At 33.5% G+C, this 19,341-nt stretch overlaps 1 protein-coding gene across 1 annotated transcript; it reads left to right on the forward strand.

The window, feature by feature from the left end:
• Nucleotides 1-3,656, forward strand: LOC143628963 (TMV resistance protein N-like). Its single transcript, XM_077098388.1, has 4 exons — nt 1-531; nt 1,323-2,433; nt 2,528-2,824; nt 2,919-3,656. The coding sequence occupies exons 1-4, from the start codon at nt 53-55 to the stop codon at nt 3,654-3,656; spliced, it is 2,625 nt and encodes an 874-aa protein (XP_076954503.1). The 5' UTR covers nt 1-52.
• Nucleotides 3,657-19,341: the final 15,685 nt, after the last annotated feature.

Raw genomic sequence — 19,341 nt, forward strand, 5'->3', positions numbered from 1 at the left:
CAAAAATCAAAGAGACTTGATAATTCAGTATCTCATCCCAAGCACACCTTTAATGGCTTCTTCAAGTTCATCTGCTAACAACAAGTACGATGTGTTTCTGAGTTTTAGTGGCGAAGACACCCGCAGGACCTTTGTTGATCATCTTTATGCTGCCCTTGATCAATGGGGTATTTTCACGTTCAAAGATGACGAGAGACTCGATAAAGGAAAAAGGATCAACGATGAGCTCTTACAAGCCATTGAGGACTCGAGAGTCTACATTATTGTATTTTCCAAAAGCTACGCATCTTCATCATGGTGCTTAAACGAGCTACTGAAGATCATGGAGTGTCATAAGACGAACGGGCGTATTGCTTTCCCAGTGTTCTACGATGTGGATCCCTCTGATGTCCGTAAACAAACCGGATCAGTCGGTGAGGCCTTTGCCAAACATAAAGATAATAATAATAAATCAGAGGTTAGAAAATGGAGAGAGGCTCTTGAAGCAGCAGCAAATTTGTCTGGATGGGATTTGAAGAACATTGCTGATGGGTAATTCCTTTATTGTTTTATAGGAAAATAATAAAGTACACTTGAGTCTAACTAAAACTAGGGGTGTTCAAATTATTCGAATTTCGTCGAATTTTGAATTTTAAAGTTGTATTCAAATTCGAAATAGCTTCAACAAAGTCAGTTCGTTTCTAATTCAAAATGGCTAGTTCGAAGTTCGATTTAGTTTGAATCCCAATCGAATTAGAATAGATTCGATTCGAATTAAGTCACAAAATCGTTTCTTTTAATTCCAATTTCAAAACGACTATAAACTTGTGTTTTAAACAACAAAAAGTACAAGTTTATAAAACAAATAAATCATTTAAAGTTATAAAAACTTTAAATGATTTATTTAAAGTGGTAGCATTCACTAACATATGACTTAATAGCCAGAATGAGGAACTTCTAATTTTTAATATTTAGAAGTATAAAAACTTTTGTAATTTATCTCTTTATTAATATGAATATTTATAATAAAAAAATGTATAGTTTAAATTCGAAATTTGATTCGAATTTAAAATCATAAATTGGTTTTTGTTTCGAGTCTCGATTACCAAATCAAATTTGAACCGAATCGAATTCGAATGACTGGGAACCAAATTCGAACCTTCAAATTCGAATGTTACTGGAATCGAATTTTGAGTTCCTTGAGTTTAATTCAAATACTATACACCCGTAGCTGAAACATGAAATACGTTACACTTATACATTCTGAATTACACCGACCTGAAAAATGTTTGATTGTGTGGGTTATTAACCAATCTAATAATTAAAAAAAAAATTATCTGCAGGCACGAAGCTAAAGTCATAAAATTAATTATTGAGAAGGTTTCACTCGAGTTACGTCCCATTGATATGAACTTTGATGAAAGCTTAGTAGGCATTGAACAAAGGATGCAAGATCTTGATTCGTGTTTAGAAATTGGTTCAAATGATGTACGCATGATAGGGATCAAGGGCATGGGAGGTGCCGGGAAGACCACTTTGGCTCGAGCTAGTTTTGATAAAATAGCATTTAACTTCGAAGGTCAAAGTTTTGTTGAGGATGTGAGGGAAAATGCTTTGCGGTCCGGTTTGAAAAAGTTGCAAGAACAAGTGCTTAGGGATGTATTAAAGAATAAAGGCATTAGTTTAAGTGGTGTTCATGAAGGGGAAAGGTTGATGAAAAAGATGTTGCGTGGCAAAAAAGTTCTTGTCGTTCTCGATGATGTAAATCATAGAGAGCAGCTTGAGATGTTAGTTGGTGATACTTCTTGGTTCGGGCCAGGAAGCAGAATTATAATCACAACTAGAGATAGGCAGGTGCTTGAAGCACACAAAGTGAAATGGATACGTGATATCAATCTTTTAACGAACAAGGAAGCAATTTGCCTCTTCAATAGGCATGCATTTGGGAAAGATAAACCAACTAAAGAGTTCGAAAAGCTTTCACAAAAAGTCTTAAGTTACGCTTCTGGTCTTCCTTTAACAATCAAAGTTCTGGGTTCAGATTTGTGTGGTAAAGATGCTACAGAATGGGCAGATGCACTAGAGAGACTCAAAACAATTCCGTTGAAGGAAACTCTTAAAATATTGGAGCTAAGTTATGAAAATCTTGAGGAAGATTACAAGGAAATATTCCTAGATGTGGCGTGCTTCCTTCGAGGTTGGGAGAAAGGCGATGCAATAAGAATGCTTGAAAGCTCCGGATTTTATGCTAGAAGCGGTTTAAGAGTTCTTGAGCAAAAATCTCTAATAACAATTTCAGAAAACACTTTTAGTGGTTCAACTACTATAACCATGCATGACCACTTAGTAGAAATGGGCATGAATATTGTACGTCGTGAGCATCCAGAAGAGCCCCACAAACATAGCAGATTGTGGGTTCAGGAGGAAATCGAACATGTCTTGTCTGATAACATGGTAAGAGTCAAATCTATTTGTAAGATGGAGATGAAATACTCACAATTTTTTCATTAGTTATAACATAGCTTTTACGGTCATTCTTGAATTATAGGGTAACGAAGCAGTAAGATGTATAGATCTTGAAAACACTCCTAGTATTTATTTGGAAGGTCTTGGAAACATGAAGAAACTTAGATGCCTAATTGTGGACAGGGGAGTGTTCACAAATGGTTTTAATGGCTGTGTGAAGATTGACGAAGCTCGCCTACACTTTCCAAATTCGTTACGATATTTGTATTGGTACAACTACCCCTACTGGTGTTTACCCAAAACGTTTGAAGCAAATAATCTTGTTGCACTTGAAATGCGTGGAAGCAATATCGTACAGCTTTGGGAATGCCGGGGAAAGGTAAGATGGTTGATTGGTAGTTCTATAATGTTATAAATATATATGTATATCTATCACAATAAAATGTGTTTATCACAACAAAATCTTGTGATAGGTTATGAAGAAGCTCAGATTCCTTGATTTGGGTGGTTCAAAGGTGAGGAGCCTTGACCTTGGGCTGACTCCCAAACTCGAGAGGTTAAATCTTAAAGATTGTTGGGATTTGGTAAAAGTTGACGTGGACGGGGGATGCCTAAAAAGCCTTGTCTACTTAAACTTAGACAGCTGCAGCAATTTGAAGTCTGTATCTTTTATCGAGGAGTTGGAATCACTTGAGGTTCTAAATATAAAAAGATTAAATCTGAAGGAATTCCCGGGTTGTATAGTCACAGGGCACTCCAGCAATAGTTTGCAAGAGCTGGATCTTTCAAGTAATTACTTAATATCAGAAATACCCTCATCAATTGGAAATCTTCATAACCTTGTCTCTTTGAATTTAAGTGATACAAATGTTAAACATCTCCCTAATAGCATTTGTATGTTGAAACGTCTGAAAACCCTAATTCTTACATTTTGTCCTAGTCTTGAGAAATTACCTGAGGATGTTGGTGAATTAGAGTCGTTGGAGGAACTGAATCTAGAATGTTGCTGTAATTTAAGAGAAATTCCAAGCAGCATCTGTAAGTTGAAACGTCTCAGGGTGTTGGATCTTCAAGGCTGTTTTATGGTTGAGAAATTGGCTGACGAACTGGGTAATGTAGGATGTTTACAGTTGTTAGATATTAGTGTTACCGGCATAACTCATCTTCCACAAAGCATTTCTTTGATTAAAGGTCTGAAAATTGAAAGATGATAAATCTGACGAAGGTCATCTCTCTCTCTCTCTCAGCTAACTTTCACTTGCCTTATTTTAGTTGCCTTAATTTAATGTAAATGGATAAAATACAAATAAAGCCAGCAAGTGTGAAGTGTGAACATTATTTAACAAAACTTTTTTGACAGTCATTTTGTACTGAAATTAGCAAATTGGGTAGTAGAAGCGTGTGCATGGGTTGGTTCAAAAAGCAAACCAAACTGGTTTCGGTTATTGATTTAGTTTTCTCGGCTTAGCCAAAAATAATGAATTTGGGCCTTAAGTTCTTTTGTTAGTTAAAAATAATTATGATTATTATATATTTGGGTTAACTATATATTAAACTATTATAAAAAAACTTAACTTTTAAAAGAAAAATAAAAAATCTATTAGTTTGGTTCGGTGAATCGGTTCGGTTCTGTTTTTTCGCTTTTACTTTCACGCAAAACCAAAACCAAAACCAAATCGGGCGATGGATTTTGCCTCGGTTCGGTTATTTCAGTTTTGGTATTTTCAGTTTTTCAGTTTTGGATCGATTTTTTAACTGGTGCAAGGTGCAGGTTTGTAAATATTATGCAATCGATCTGAATGTGTAACATGCTACCTGTGCTTCTAATGTCGCTGATCTCATAATTTTTTAATTAGCTCAGATGATCTAATTTTGCTAAACTAATCACAGATCGCTTGCTTCTATGCTCAAAGCTTCTTTTATACATAAAATTTCTGTTCTATTTAAACTTACGAACACAGTTTGACCATCATGGAAAGTCAAACTAATGTGATTTTCTTTGAATTTAATCTAATTTCAAACATTATATTATACTTATTTAAGATAATCTTAACCTGCAAAATTCTTTGCTATAATCACTGATTTTGTCAGTCTATTTTTTCTTTTCTGTTCTAGGATCTATTAGGTAGGCCAATGCAAAGAAACAGTGGACGCCGGACGGTCCTCAGAAATGAAAGTACTTGCTCGTATGCCAAGAGACAACAGGTCCACGACTTTTTAACACTTTTCTGTTGAACATTAGTATTAATGAATCTTCTTGTAAGTTGATATATGTTTTGGATAAATGCACGGAACACTATGTTTTCTTTTTCGTTTGAACTTAATAATGTTTTCTTATAAAGTTTTACGCATAAGAATAAGTTTGACTTTCATTAGTCAAACATTACAAGTTTGATTGACTTTGACTATAATTACCTCCCTCTTTCCTATTTGCGTGTAGAAGTAACTTAATAGATTTAGCTTAGCCTCTTTAACTTGACAATAAACAACCACTTTGGGAATCGTGCACATGAGCGTATCGATACCATACCAATATAAGATGACATGTTTGACCCGGTCCTTAAATGTGCTTCTGCATATCGTTCAACTAACGGGTCTGGACCAGGTGGGTTTATGCGGTCACCAGGTGGAGTAGTCCCCGTTTTGTCGACTTCATATGGAATCTTTTGGAAGAAATCGACAGTCAGATATGAAGACTCCTTTTACTCTCGTCACAAAACTTTTCCAATGCTTTACCTGCAGCATCAGCGAGAGCCGATTGCAGGGTCGGAAACCGCCTTAATTCCTGTTTTTATAATATTATAAAGTACTTAATAATAGTAAAAGAGTTCGACCTCAGTTTCTGCAACTGATGAAGATAATTCATATACCCCTGTATCATACAAAATCGATTTTCATGTGTGAAAATTCAAAAATTTAAGCGGATTCTTCAACTTTTCAAGAAAATGTAGATGCTAAAAATGAAATTGATAAAAGCTAAAAATTTCAAAACTTTTTGGTGTTAAGTTTGAAAAGAAATTCCACATCAAATTTGGGTTAGAAAAAACAATATGTTTGACCTCATAAAAGTCAAACTGTACTCTTTGGGATGAATTTGGATGAAGATAAAACCACAATGAATGTTCAAATCTTAATATTGCATTTGGTACAATTATTTTTTCATAGTGTACAATCTTAAATGAGGTTAACAAATAGAAGTGAGAAACGACATACCTTGCAACATCCAAAGCATAAGAAACAGCAGTCAATGGATCAAGTCTTCCTTTCTCTTTTAGAATATCATACAGACTTCCCTAAAAAAATCCCACATTTTTTAAGTAAAACGCTAAATCAATGAACCCAAAAGTAAAAATACCCACATTTTTTAGATATTCCGTTAAGAAAATAAGCCGGTCCGAGTCTTTCAAAACACCAAGAAATTGCACTATGTTCGGGTGACGCAACTTTTGCCACAACGCAAGTTCCTTCAAAAACGCCTTTCTGTAAACATATTATATAACAGAAGGTCAGATGACCAAATGAATACCAATGAGTTCATGTTTGACTTTATGAGAGTCAAACAGACTATTAGGTTTGACTTTAGTTGGTCGAAGCTAACCTCACTTTCTCATTTGATGCAATTGAAGACCGGATTGTCTTTGCAGCAACTTCTGTACCACGCCATTTTACTTTATAAACTTCACCATATGCACCCTGCTGACATTAGCAAGTTTTTAACATAAAACTAATTTCAAAATATAGTATTTTTAACGATTTAGATGAAGTATTTACTTCGCCAATAAGAACTGCTTCTTTCAATTGAACTTCAGTGTAATGAATCCAGTAACATGGAGTCTGAGAGTCAGCTACAATCTGTAGAAAGATACGGTTTGACTTTTGAGGTCAAACATATACTCTTGAACTACAAATATTAAGATTACATTTGATGTTGTGATAATATTTTCAAAGTTATATCACTATGTTTCATTAACATTTTTCATATAAAATCAAATCATTCAAAAGGCTAAAATGGTAATTTACAGTGTTCCAAACTATCCATTCATAACTTTTATCAAAGCAAAAGTCATGGTCCATTTTGCATCTGGTAAACAATAGGTTTGACTACAAGGCAGACATTTTCATTGACTCGTTTTCAATAAAGGGAAAATAAGGTACCAGATCAATTCCTCCATGCGCCTTAAGGATTTCGCAAATTTCCAAATGGCCTGCTCCAAGTGCATCCAAAAGCGGCTGCAAATAATAATCAAAACCACCCTCAGCAACAACAATAACAATAATGCACATTGAAACACCACCTAAATTTACAATTTCAGGATCTTGTTAAAAGAATAACACTTACGGTCCGACCCCATCAGTCAGTAGAGTTAACATCCGCCCCTTTCTCAAGAAGTAAAAGAACAATTTCGGTACAACCTTCACAAGCAGCTAAATGAAGTGCGGTTCTTTTATCATAATCTCCTACATTAGGTTCCACACCCTTATCAAGCTCTTGCATAACTCCCCATTTGTTTCCCTTACCTGAGCAGTAAAGAAGACGGTAGGGCCCATCTGAGTCGGTTTTTTGCACTTGACTTTGCTGCAAACATAAGATAGAATTAGTAATCATGCAAAAAGAGGACAAATGTTGTAAAAATCTGGAAAAAATTTGCTACATAATATACCTAGAAATTAGTATCACTGAATGCATTAAATTTGACTAAGACTTGGAAACTAGAGATGTGGTTTGACTTTTTTTTCTCAAACAAGTTACCACTGGGATTCATAAGTAAAGGCTTAAACTTATGCAAAGAGGAAAACAAGGTTATTAGTGTGAATTGTGCATCAAATGTTATTAAAAAAAGATTTAATCTTTAAAAACCAACACTAGTACTATGCTGGTTTTGGATATGGAGACTTGTTTGTCTGAATTATGAACATGTTATCTTAAAAGAAAAGAAGTGCATATATTAAAATGCATAAATAAGAACCCGGGTTATATTTATTTATTTTCCCCAATTGCACCAAACATATAATGATATAAAGGATTGTAAGCCTGCATAATCTTATATTTACTTGAAGTTGACTTTTTGGTCAAATGACTGACAGGTTAGAACTTAGTATCATTAATAAAAGTATGATGCACTCATTGTTGGGTATCTACGATTGCAAGAAGCAAAAGGGGCGACGACGGGTTGGGGCAGCCAGCCCAAGCTCGTTTGTCGGCCAGTTTATATTAGTAATTAACAATTAACATTGTAATCTCGTGTACGTGTAATCAATTATCACTTAAATAAATAATACCAAGTTGCCACCCGTAGACCGAACCACGTTAAATCCCCGAAACATGTGCCATATTATTGCTTTTGTATACTGTCCGTGCGTGATCCTAACAGCCACGGGCGGAAACAAGAAGCCTATGTTGAATTATGTCAAAAAAATTGCCTACAACAAGAATCCTAGTTTGACCACAAGATTCAAACTTTATCTTAAAAGATAAATTCAAATAAGTAAAATGAATCAACTACAAAAACATGATCATATATATAATATGCATACAAAAACTTCAAACGTTACATGCATACCAATAAACATAAGTTCACACAAAATATATATAAACATGAAAACATTAATGTTATGATCTGAATTTAGGATTAAAAACTGACCTTGGAAGGTGATGTTGAGGAATCCATGGTTCCAAGATTCGTATGTTGAAGCTGATGAAAGTAAATAAATAATATGGGCCGATGGTTTTAAGGAAGATGCAAATAACAAGACAGAAAAACTGAGTCACCAAGAAATGTAAAATGGTTTGATCGTTTAAGAGTAAATAAATAATATGGGCCGATGGTTTTTTTTTTTTTTTTTGGGAGAGGTGGGGGGGGGGGGGGGGGGGGGGTTAGTTTAGAAGTAGAAAGTAAACGAGTGTGTGAATTGTTGTTTAGAAAAAAAAAATAATAAAAGTATAATGGGATCTGGGTTTTTTAGTATCATTTGAAAGCTTGCACGGGAATGAGGTGTCGTGCATAGAAATGGATCAAACAGTCTCATGAACATTGAACGGTTATAAATTAAAAAATATAATAAATACATGTTCAACTTCTCTTATTAACACCCCTTCAATAAAATCATAAACAGAATCACGCAAGTGTTATCATATTGATGAGTTTAAACACCCGTTTTTTCGTATTTACATATTTTAAGGGTAGCATGTATACATCTATTCAAACGAACTATGTTTATTCATATCTCAAATTTCAAATACTCTCCCTCGTGTTCTCCTGTGATTCATTACTTGTTGATTGTTTATGTCTCAGATAATTATGTTTTTATGTGTTTAATTGCTAATTGGTCTCATTATCCTCACTAGCTTCATTTAGTATGATCATATACTATCCTATTATTTTGATTTATCCGAATAGAATGGATCCTCATTTACGTTTGTTTCATATTCATTTATACTTGTGATTGATCTACGATGCACGTGAGTTGTATGATTTTTGCCTTATAAAATATATATACAACTTGTGTAATTCTCACTAATTTTTCAGTTAGCCATTTTATTTTTATATATGCTACACGTATTTTGTGTGAAGATTTGCCAAGTTATGAAGACATCTAGTAGACCCTAAGGATAGAATATTGAATTGTTTTGATTAATTTGTTTTTGTGTAACATCTTGGATTATATAATGAATTTAATAAATAATTAGTATCATGAGCTTATGAGCTATCAATGTATCAACGTGACATATTCCGTTTCGGTTGAGATGTTACAGAAAGGACCAGTAGCTTAGAAGGAGCTCACTCAAGTTGTTTTGTAGTGGTTAAGGTCAAAACACGTGATACAAAAAAAGTTAATTTGGTTCGGGCCGGGTTGGGACCAGTTACGCATTGAATGCAATCCTTGTGTCTCGCGTTTATCGACACCGGTTACGCGTTCGATGTCACGTTACACACAATATTATTGTTGGGTTACGCACGTCTTGTTGTTTGGTTAGGCGCGTACTGGCTCTATCTCGATATCTCTCTCAATTCTAAAATGGTTGAGCGTCAAATGTCGTGTTTGAGCGCATATCCTATGGCATCACGCGGGCACCCATCTAGTGTATATAAATACAAAAGATATACCTTGAACAAAGTCTTCAGACAAGCCAATCCATGCATTTCACCTTACCGCACCGTTAAATATTTGTTGGATGCCCTCTTGTCACCCTTCCATAGTTGCGACACGGTATTTGATGGTAAAACACCGCCAGCTCAGCCATGTAATGAATAGGCTAACTATCAATATATTAATTTAGAGCATTCACATCCTGTCTACCATATTAACCGAATGATATCTACCTATACTAATAAAAGAAAATAACGAGGATGATATGGCAGTCACATATTCAAGAATTCTTGACTAATTTTTCCCACTCAAATTCTTAATATCTTTTCATAGGCATTTTAAGAACTTTCCATATAAATAAAGATTATATATTCTAAAATTGGACATATCCTAATAAAATAAATAATTTTTATTGTAATTTAGATGAGAAAATATAAAACTAAAAATGGAATTGAAATATTTAACCAATTTCAATTTTAATTTCTAATATATGATAATCTCATACATAATAATATAAAAATATATAAAAAATAATAATAATATACGATTTCTTAGATTACGTTTTCATTTAAAAAATAAATCAATTTCCTTGATATCTTTAGCTTTTTTAAATATCTATATTTTGTAACATAACAACAAAGATAGGCACGCACACACACACATATATATTCTAATTAAAAAGATCTTTTCATCTGTAAAAAACATATTTAAATCACAAAAATGAATATAATGTATTTGTGACACTACTAGCTGATCAACCAAATATTAATTAAATATAACAAAATCCGAATTGTTTTTACAAACTCTTCTCTAATCCGCGTTACACACACACAAAATTTTAATTGAGAATATTAAGTCTTTTCTTTTGATTTATTATGCAATTGCATATTAGACATTCAAATGAAAATCAATGTTTCAATGGACTCATAATGAACTTCTTTTGTTTACAAACTTTAACGCCACAGTGGCATTGGCCGCGGGTGAGCTCTTTTATTTGTAATTTTTTTACTAAATAGAAAAAAATTAATACATGGTCATATGTTTTTAATTATGCCTTATGCTTTGCATTAATGGGTAAGGTAAAACATGAAGGCGCTAGGCGTGACACAGGTTCTAAAACTAGTTTTTATAATATAGAGAGTAGTTTAGGATGTTGTGAGTGGAGAAAAAAGACATGTAGTGATTTTTCTGTAAATTTGAAAAATGACTGTTCACCCCCTATAATTTTTTAATATTTGTGAAAAGTGGTTGTGAAAAAATGAGAGATAAAAGGTAATGATAAAAGTATGAAAAATATTATTTAGTTGAAAAGAAAAGAGAAAATGTAGCGTGTTTTAGTGTAATTTTGGATTCGAAGATAGAAGAAGGGATGAGAATTCTCGTACAGATTATCTCGAAATTGCAAACAAATCCTTTTTTGTACGTATCATCATGATTGCTATATGCATGTAGAGTATAATGTTCATCATGTCATGATAGGGCCTAAGAGCATTCTTAATCCGTTCCTTATAAATATGTGAGGCGATTTGCAAATTATATGGTATGGTTATGAGTGATTGTGAGTAGAGGAGAGAGAAAATGTTATATGGGAAAGTTATATTTGGGGTTTCACTATAGATATCATATAAATTTTTAATATTTTCTGAAAGTGGTTGTGAGTGGAGAAGAGAGAAATATAATAGCAAAAGCATAAAAAGTATTATTGAATTGAACAGGAAAGAGAAAATGCAGTAATTTTTAGTGTAATTATATGCTATATATGGATATATGGTAGAGATGGGCTGGGAATGCTATAAGATATCACATTTCATCATTATACAAATTAATAGTCTATGAATATAAATCTTAGTTACATGAAATATATGAAAGGAAAATTTAGTAAAACTTTACAAAGTTATTTAATTGGAGATAAATAATCTCATCTTTTGTGTATTGGCCAATAATAAACTCATCTTTAAAAAACACTACCAACGGTCCAAACTTTTAACTATTTTGTCTCAATGGTCCTCCATTAAAAAAACACTTGATGCCATTACATTTTTTTCCGAGTTTCAAATCGATATTTTAGGGCTTTTGATCGGAAGAAGGATACGAGTCAACTGATGTAAAACTTATCTTGGAACGGTGATCCAAACGACGAAACGGTGTTTCAATTTGAGTGTTTGAATTTCCAATTAACAAAAAATCAATCCATTTGATGCATCGTTTCGAGATAAGTTTTACATCCGTTGACCCGTATCATTCTTCTGATCAAAAGCCCTAAAACATCGGTTTGAAACTCGGAAAAAAATGTAACGACGTTAAATGTTTTTTAACGGAGGACCATCAAGACAAAAATAGTTGAAAGGTTGGACCGTTGGTAGTGATTTTTAAAGGTGGGATTATTATCGGCCAATACAGAAAATGTGGGATTGTTTTATTTCCAGTTTGCCTTTAATTTGCCATAAGTCATTATTTACATTAAGAGCATTTTCAACCCATCATCTAAATTATATGAGGGGAAATTTGTAAATTATAGGGTGGGGTTGTGAGAATAAGAGCATTAACATTCTTTTCACTATCTCTAAATCTAAAATTACATTAACATTCACTATATTTTCTCTTTCCTTTTAATTAAATAATACTTTTCTATATCTTTATCATTACCTTTTCTCTCACATTTACTCACAACCATTTTAAAAAAATATTAACGACGACGTTAAGTTATTTAATAATCCCAACTTAATGCAGTTGGCTGATAATAATCCCAACTTAGAAAGTAGCTGTCACCGATCCCAACTTGCACACTATTCGTTTTCATTGGACCTCCATTAAAAAAATATAACGACGTTAAGTTTTTTCCAATATTCAAATTGATATTTTAGGGCTTTTGATCGGAATGGGGATACGAGTCGATTGATGTAAAACTTATCTCAAACCGGTGCTTCAAGTAGCTTGATTTTTGTTAATTAAAAGTTTAAACATCGGAATTGAAGCATCCTTTAGTCGTTTGGACCACCGTTATTTTTGGTGCTTTTTTAGTAATCCAACACACTTCAACCCGACTCCATTTTTACCCATATATGTTTTAACCCAAACCAAATTGTTTTTTAAAACATCTTGAACTCATTTTATTCAAACCAATATTATTTGCTTTGTTATAACCGACAAGTATCTTCATGGTGTATATGGGTCTATACCTCACATTTTATTGGGGTTTTCTACTATCCTAGAAAGTACTTTTCCATGGAACAGATTGTTGGGCCATCAAGAAGGCAAAAGTGCGGAAGATGGAGGTAGCAGAAATGAGAATGCTACGTTGGATGTGTGGGCACACAAGGCTAGACCGAATAAGAAACGTTGTGTTTCGCGAGAGATTAGGGGTGGCGAACATAGCAGACAAGATAAGAGAGTGGAGATTGAGATGGTTTGGACATGTAAAGAGAAGACAGACGACGAATCCTGTTAGATCCGTAGAAAACATTACTATAGAGGGGAGGAGGGTTAGAGGACGACCGAAATTGACTTGGGATGAGAGGATTAGGCATGATTTGATAGACCTAAACCTCTCCGAGGACATGGTTGAGGATAGGAATTCGTGGAGAAGTAGAATTAAAGTTAAGCATTTTTAGAGAGAATTGAATACCTTAGGGCTTAGACTTAACTTATTTAGGTCACATACCATAATGGTATTTCCCTTACATATATTATTATTATTATTATTATTATTATTATTATTATTATTATTATTATTAGCTTTTATATAGCTGTTAAACTGTGATCTTATTATTAATATTATTATAATTAGTAGTAGTTTTTATATAACTGTTAAACTTTGATTTCCTTTATTTTGCTTCATACACATGTACTTAGAGCCGAGGGTCTCTCTGGAAGCCACCTCTTTATTCCTTTGGATAGAGGTACGGTGTGTCTACATCCCACCCTCCCCAGACCCTACTTATAGCTTTGCTGTCGGTGGGATTTTACTGGGCATGATTGATTGATTGATTGATATTGTTACAATTTGGCAGTTCGGCCAAACGGCCCTTTTTTTTAACTAAACTACCATGTTTGACCAAGCAGCATATTTTATGTAACGTATTTATTAAAATACACAAGATTAAGAAAAAAAACATACCAATGCTAGATAAATTCATTGTTCCAAAACATGACAAAGTTTTAAAAACACATAAACATAAAAAAAATAAAAGTCAACTTGTACCCCTGATGCAAACTATCAAATGGTAACAACATGGTAAAATATTCTAAAAGTTCATTACGTTGTTGTTGTATGGACCTAAAAGAAATTAAATAAAGATGGGTCTGTTATGCTTTTGAGTAAACTGAATTATCATCCACTTACATGTTTGACTTCTAAAGGTCAAACTGTCAAGAAGTGTGTCCATTTAAGTCACAACTTAGGCCAAATTGTAAGACTGTGTAGTTTACTCAAAATTGTAAAAGAGCTGTTTATAATATTTTATTTTGTACTTAAAACAACTGAAAGGGTAAAACTATGATTTTGTAAACTATAACGCTAAACTGTTCAATGTACACACTAAAAGGGTAAATTCTTAATGAGGCTCGAGGCCGAGGGTTAGAGGCTGTTAGGACTCCAACCAAACATATGACTATCGCGTAATTAATCCCATGCGAGATCGCCATTGCCCATGTAGCTATTGTAAATCCCGACTAGGTGCCAATTAATCCCCGGAATCGTTCTATGTCGTTTTCACGTTTCCACGGTTGCTTGTGATAACTCGTTGGTTGAAAAGTTTCTATTTTTATGTTAATATTAATCTCTAGAATCGATTTGGTTTGAAATCGGTCTCGGGTTTGGTCAACAAGGTGTTTTCAATTGTAGGCTGACCTGTTCATTTCAAAACCTGTTCCATCGACTCGGTTCGAGGTTAACCGGTTTCTCTTAAATAAATAGAAAATCATAGTTTTACAATGCACATCACAAGCATCTTTATTATATCCCAAACAGTAAAGAAAATCATCCATCACAAACAAAGATGTAAGGCCCCCGACCCCGAATGCCCTACTCAAGTTGGATTTACTCACCCTTATCATTTTTTTCCCTTTGTATTTTAACATTTCCCTGTATGGCTATTTGTGACATCCGTGGCAAAACCGAGTACACCTTAGTATTCATATATCGAATAAGCGATTAAACGCTTATTGCGTAACGAACGAACGATTAACCGAATGGGTCTGGTTATGACCTAGATATCCCGAGGGGCCATCTATACGAGATATATGTCTATTATAAGCCAACATACTGATATTAGGGCCTTAGTATGATAGCAAACTAGTTAAACGAAAACATGCTCGTTTAACTACCCGCTATAGATTTAAACGCGAAAGATAGTTACAAACCAAGCATTGTATCATCCGTTAAGCCGAAAAAGACTTACCAAATACTTAATTGAAATGTTTTAAGCAATCTGTGAAAATATTTTTGATTTTTACAAACGTATAGTATGTTTTTATAAATTTACACAAAAATAGCCGAAAACACTCGTTTTCGCACTGTTTGTCATACCCGTTATATTTTTCGTGCCAAAAACCAAACCCGAAATAAGTTTAGACTCGGCATTTCACGTTCGGGCACGTAAATCAAGAAAAGTGGGCCAAATGGGCCCAAAAGGGGGCTCAACAAGCCCAGCCTGCCAAAGAAGACTTTTCCCCCCTTAAACCCTTTTCATATTTAAACAAGTCCAAGATAATTTTAAGATATTTTACAACATCACTTTCCTGAAAATTCTGGACACAAGCTGTTCTCCAGCCATAACCAGCAAGAAACTAGGTAAGAATGTCTTAAATAATCGATTTTCGGCTCGTTTAAACTCGTTTAACAACATATAAACATTTCTTGATTGTTAAAAATCATAGTTAACCATGTAAAACTCTCAAAAATAATTCAAAAACATACTTTGATGTTAAACCTAGTTTCAAATCAGAATCATGATCTTTTTTGACCATAAACACGGATTAAAGGGTTGAAACGACATTTTTACGGTTCAAAAGTTCGTTTTTGTGCACTAGCCGAAACCCTAAGTTAAAGGGCTGTTCTATTGATGAAACCTGCTTGGTTTGTGATATAGGACCTGTACCTAGCTTATATAGAAGCATAAGAACCCGAAAATTGGATTAAGAGAGCGAAAACGAACCAAAACCGCAAAGGTAATACCGATTTACTCGATTACGGACTGTTTAAGTTAAGGTTGTGATGTGCATATTATTAGGCCTTGAAATTTTTCAGAGACATCAGGGACCATTTCATTAAGTCCCTGTTCAAATTTGGTAATTTTTCGACCATCCGAGAATATTTGGCGAATTTATTACCGAATTGGGACGTTTAATGGGGAAAAATAGTTAAAATGCTCCAAAAATTATGAAATTTTTTCTGGAAACTCATATTGGATGTATTTTGATCTCATATCAATTTTTAGATCATTTGGAGAAGTCTAAAGGTGTTTTGTACATATGCGTTCGTGCGAATTTTTATAGCCGAATTTGGGTTGAAAAGAATATCGCACGAGCTTTTTACATTCTGGAATTGATACAGGTTGAATTGGGACATGATTTGAGCATTCAGGAATTTTGGTGGAATTTTTGGAAATTGTTTGGGGTAAACGAACGATTTTCAGGCGAAATATAGCTGATAAAATGAATTTTTATAAATTAATAAATAGTAAATAATTCCATAAATATTTTTATAAAAATCTACATATTTTAATTGATAAGTGACTAAATTTTCATAATTTAATGATTAACAGTTAATTAATTATGCTAATTTAAAGATTAAACAAATTTAGTTTTTATAAAAACCGGCAAGTTCGCGACTAACGAACCTGCGGGAATATCAAAACACCAAGAGTGATCAAAAATCATATTTTTGGACTAATTAAGTAAAAACGAAATTTTCTATGAAAAACCTGGACAATCCGGATGGATTGTGCGCGTTTTTTCTTAAATCAAACTGAATAAACGGAAACGGGCCCCGTGGCTAATCGGGGACCCCAATATGTGATCCTTCTTTATAACTTAATCATTTTATTAACCAATACATTTACCCAAGCTTATTTTCCCATAACTGTTTTCTGAACGCGTAAACGAACAACTTGGCCAAGCTGGGAAAACGGGAATCTGAGCCAAGTTCAATTTTAAGTATTAGATATTGAACAACATCACAACCTAAGCCTATTACCACTTTCTGGGCGTTCCAGCTATACCATGATTAGTTATACAGCCCAGTTTAGTACTGAGATTATAATAATATTAAAATATTAATATTATTATAATATGGACTATAGGGACTAAGTGATAGCAAGGGAAACGAACTCCGAGCTGACCTCGCACTGAGTGCCTACAAAACTGTGAGTTTCATGACCCCACTCTTTAAACTATTTTACGAACTTTTGGGGTGGAAAGCATGTTTATACACGTTATCTATCTGAAAACGGTTCAGGATATAAAATATCTGAACATTTATATATGAAAAGTCCATACAAACATAATGATTGACTACGTGCCGATGAAAGATGATTATTATCGTTGATTGATATATTGAGTGGAGATAATACGAATTGCAAAACATAATGAAATTACACGTGACAGCATGTTTATACAAACACGTTATGTAATGTTAAACATAACTAATTTGGGAAACAACGTGGTCTGTAATGGCCATGGGGATAACGTGGTCTGTGATGATTATGGGGCTATTGTAATAAACTAAAGTTGAGTATGGCCTAAGAGCCAAGTACTGCTGCAACTTAATAAACAAAGTTGAGTATGGCCTATGAGCCAAGTTCTGCTGCAACTTATAAACTAAAGTTGAGTATGGCCAATGAGCCAAGTTCTGCTGCAACTTATAAACTAAAGTTGAGTATGACATATGAGCCAAGTTCTGCTGCAACTTACTAAACGAAATAACTTGATTATGACATGAGTGTTAAGAAAATATTATGATTATATATGTTGTGGGCGGAAAAGGGGCCACAGTGATTAGTAATACGTGATAAATACTATATATATGTGTGTGTGTATTGTGTACATATATATATATATACATACTATGTGGATAGGTGTAGGAAATTCTATGTGTAGAAAATAATAATTGTTTGTGTATACAACGTGTAATGTTTGAGTTTACGTGAAACCATTGTGGTCAGAAGAGGGACCATAGTTGTAATTTTACGTGGAACCGTTGTTGGCGGAAAGGGGGCCACAAAGGTTGATTTTATTTGGAAAATGAAGGCACGAAGTACGAATGAGCAGTCACGATTTTATCGTAGTTTCAAACTCTATCATAAACTTATACACATACATATCAGTATACAAAGACGTAGATATACATATATAAATGTAAATACATTTTCTTATATACGCGTGTACATACAAACTATGACTGTATGGTGCGCAGAACTGATTTCGTTAAAACTTATGAAACTCACCAACTATTCGTAGTTGACCTGTTTTAACATGCTTTTCAGGTAATCAGATATGAGAAGTAATTTTCTGTGCGTTACGTGTCTGACTGATGATTGATGTCGTGGGCATTTGAGTTAAAAGTAAAGTAATTGAATAACCGATTTGATTGGATCACCTAGTTTGTAAAAGAGATTAGAACGATGTAATATATTGTAAATTAGTTAGTAATGTTACTTTATGAACAATGTATTTGATACCAGTTGTATCTGTTGCATTTCCGTTTTACGCTTCCGCAAATCGCTTAACGGGGTGTGACACTATTATTGAAAGTTGGATGAATAGTGAAATTAGTGAGAGGAAGAAATGTTGGTTTTTAATACATAGATATATAATTATTAGTCTTTTTAATAATACTAATTAAATATTAACTATTAATAAAAGTAAAATAAATAAAAGTAAAAACGGATTAGTCTTTTTAATAATGCTAATTAATTTTTAATAGCTAATTATATTATTTTATAAAGAATACTAATTATTAGTCTTTTTAAAAAATAAAATAAAAGTAAAAACATATAATACAAAAAATATAAAAAGAAAAATAAAAAATTAGGAGTTGTCAAATAAAGTGTCAATAGTTGTCAAATCAAATGGTACTATTCACATTTATCATTTGGAATGGCGAATGTCCTGACGATACTTGTCATTTCAAATTACAGATCACACACAAAATGTACCACATCCGTTATTGGCGGAACACCAGCTAATTGTCCAACTTACCTGACAAAATCTGACAGCCCCTATATTCAATCAGAGATCCGCCATTTATCACCTAGAAACCATTTATCACTCTTTCTCTCTCCTAGAAACCATTTCCACTGCATCAAATTTCCTATTTTGAAAATAATACTAATTATTAGTCTTTTTAAAAAATAAAATAAAAGTAAAAACATATAATACAGTAAATATAAAAAGAAAAATAAAAAATTATGAGTTTTCAAATCAAATGTCAAACCTGGTAGTTGTCAAATCAAATAGTACTTTTCACTTTTGCTATTTGGAAATGCAGATGTCTAAACGACACTTGCCATTTCAAATAGCGGATCACACAAAAAATGTACCATATCCGCCATTACGGAACACCAGTTAATTGTCCAATTCAGCCAACAAAAGCTGACAGCCTCTATATCTAATCAGAGATCTGCCATTTCAAATGACGGATCACCTAAAACCATTATCACTCTTTCTCTTTCCTAGAAATCATTTCCACTACATCAAATTTCCTATTTTGAAAAAAAAATTCCGAAAGCAACCCCAATTAAAACAGCAGTTGGATGTTCTTGGAATAAACCTGCCCCAACTTCCAGACTGTGACACCCGGTAAAATAA

The sequence above is a fragment of the Bidens hawaiensis genome, unplaced genomic scaffold, assembly GCF_021521415.1.
Source record: "Bidens hawaiensis isolate Kalapana, Puna unplaced genomic scaffold, B.hawaiensis_p1.1 tig00005142_1, whole genome shotgun sequence".
NCBI classification, from domain to species: Eukaryota; Viridiplantae; Streptophyta; class Magnoliopsida; order Asterales; family Asteraceae; genus Bidens; species Bidens hawaiensis.

What these genes read in the sequence shown, in the direction of transcription:
- LOC143628963 (XM_077098388.1), top strand. Translation starts at nt 53, where the DNA reads ATGGCTTCTTCAAGTTCATCTGCTAACAACAAGTACGATGTGTTTCTG. An exon ending in TTGAAGAACATTGCTGATGG is followed by an intron (nt 532 to 1,322) that starts GTAATTCCTTTA and finishes AATTATCTGCAG; the next exon opens with GCACGAAGCTAAAGTCATAA. An exon ending in ATGTCTTGTCTGATAACATG is followed by an intron (nt 2,434 to 2,527) that starts GTAAGAGTCAAA and finishes CTTGAATTATAG; the next exon opens with GGTAACGAAGCAGTAAGATG.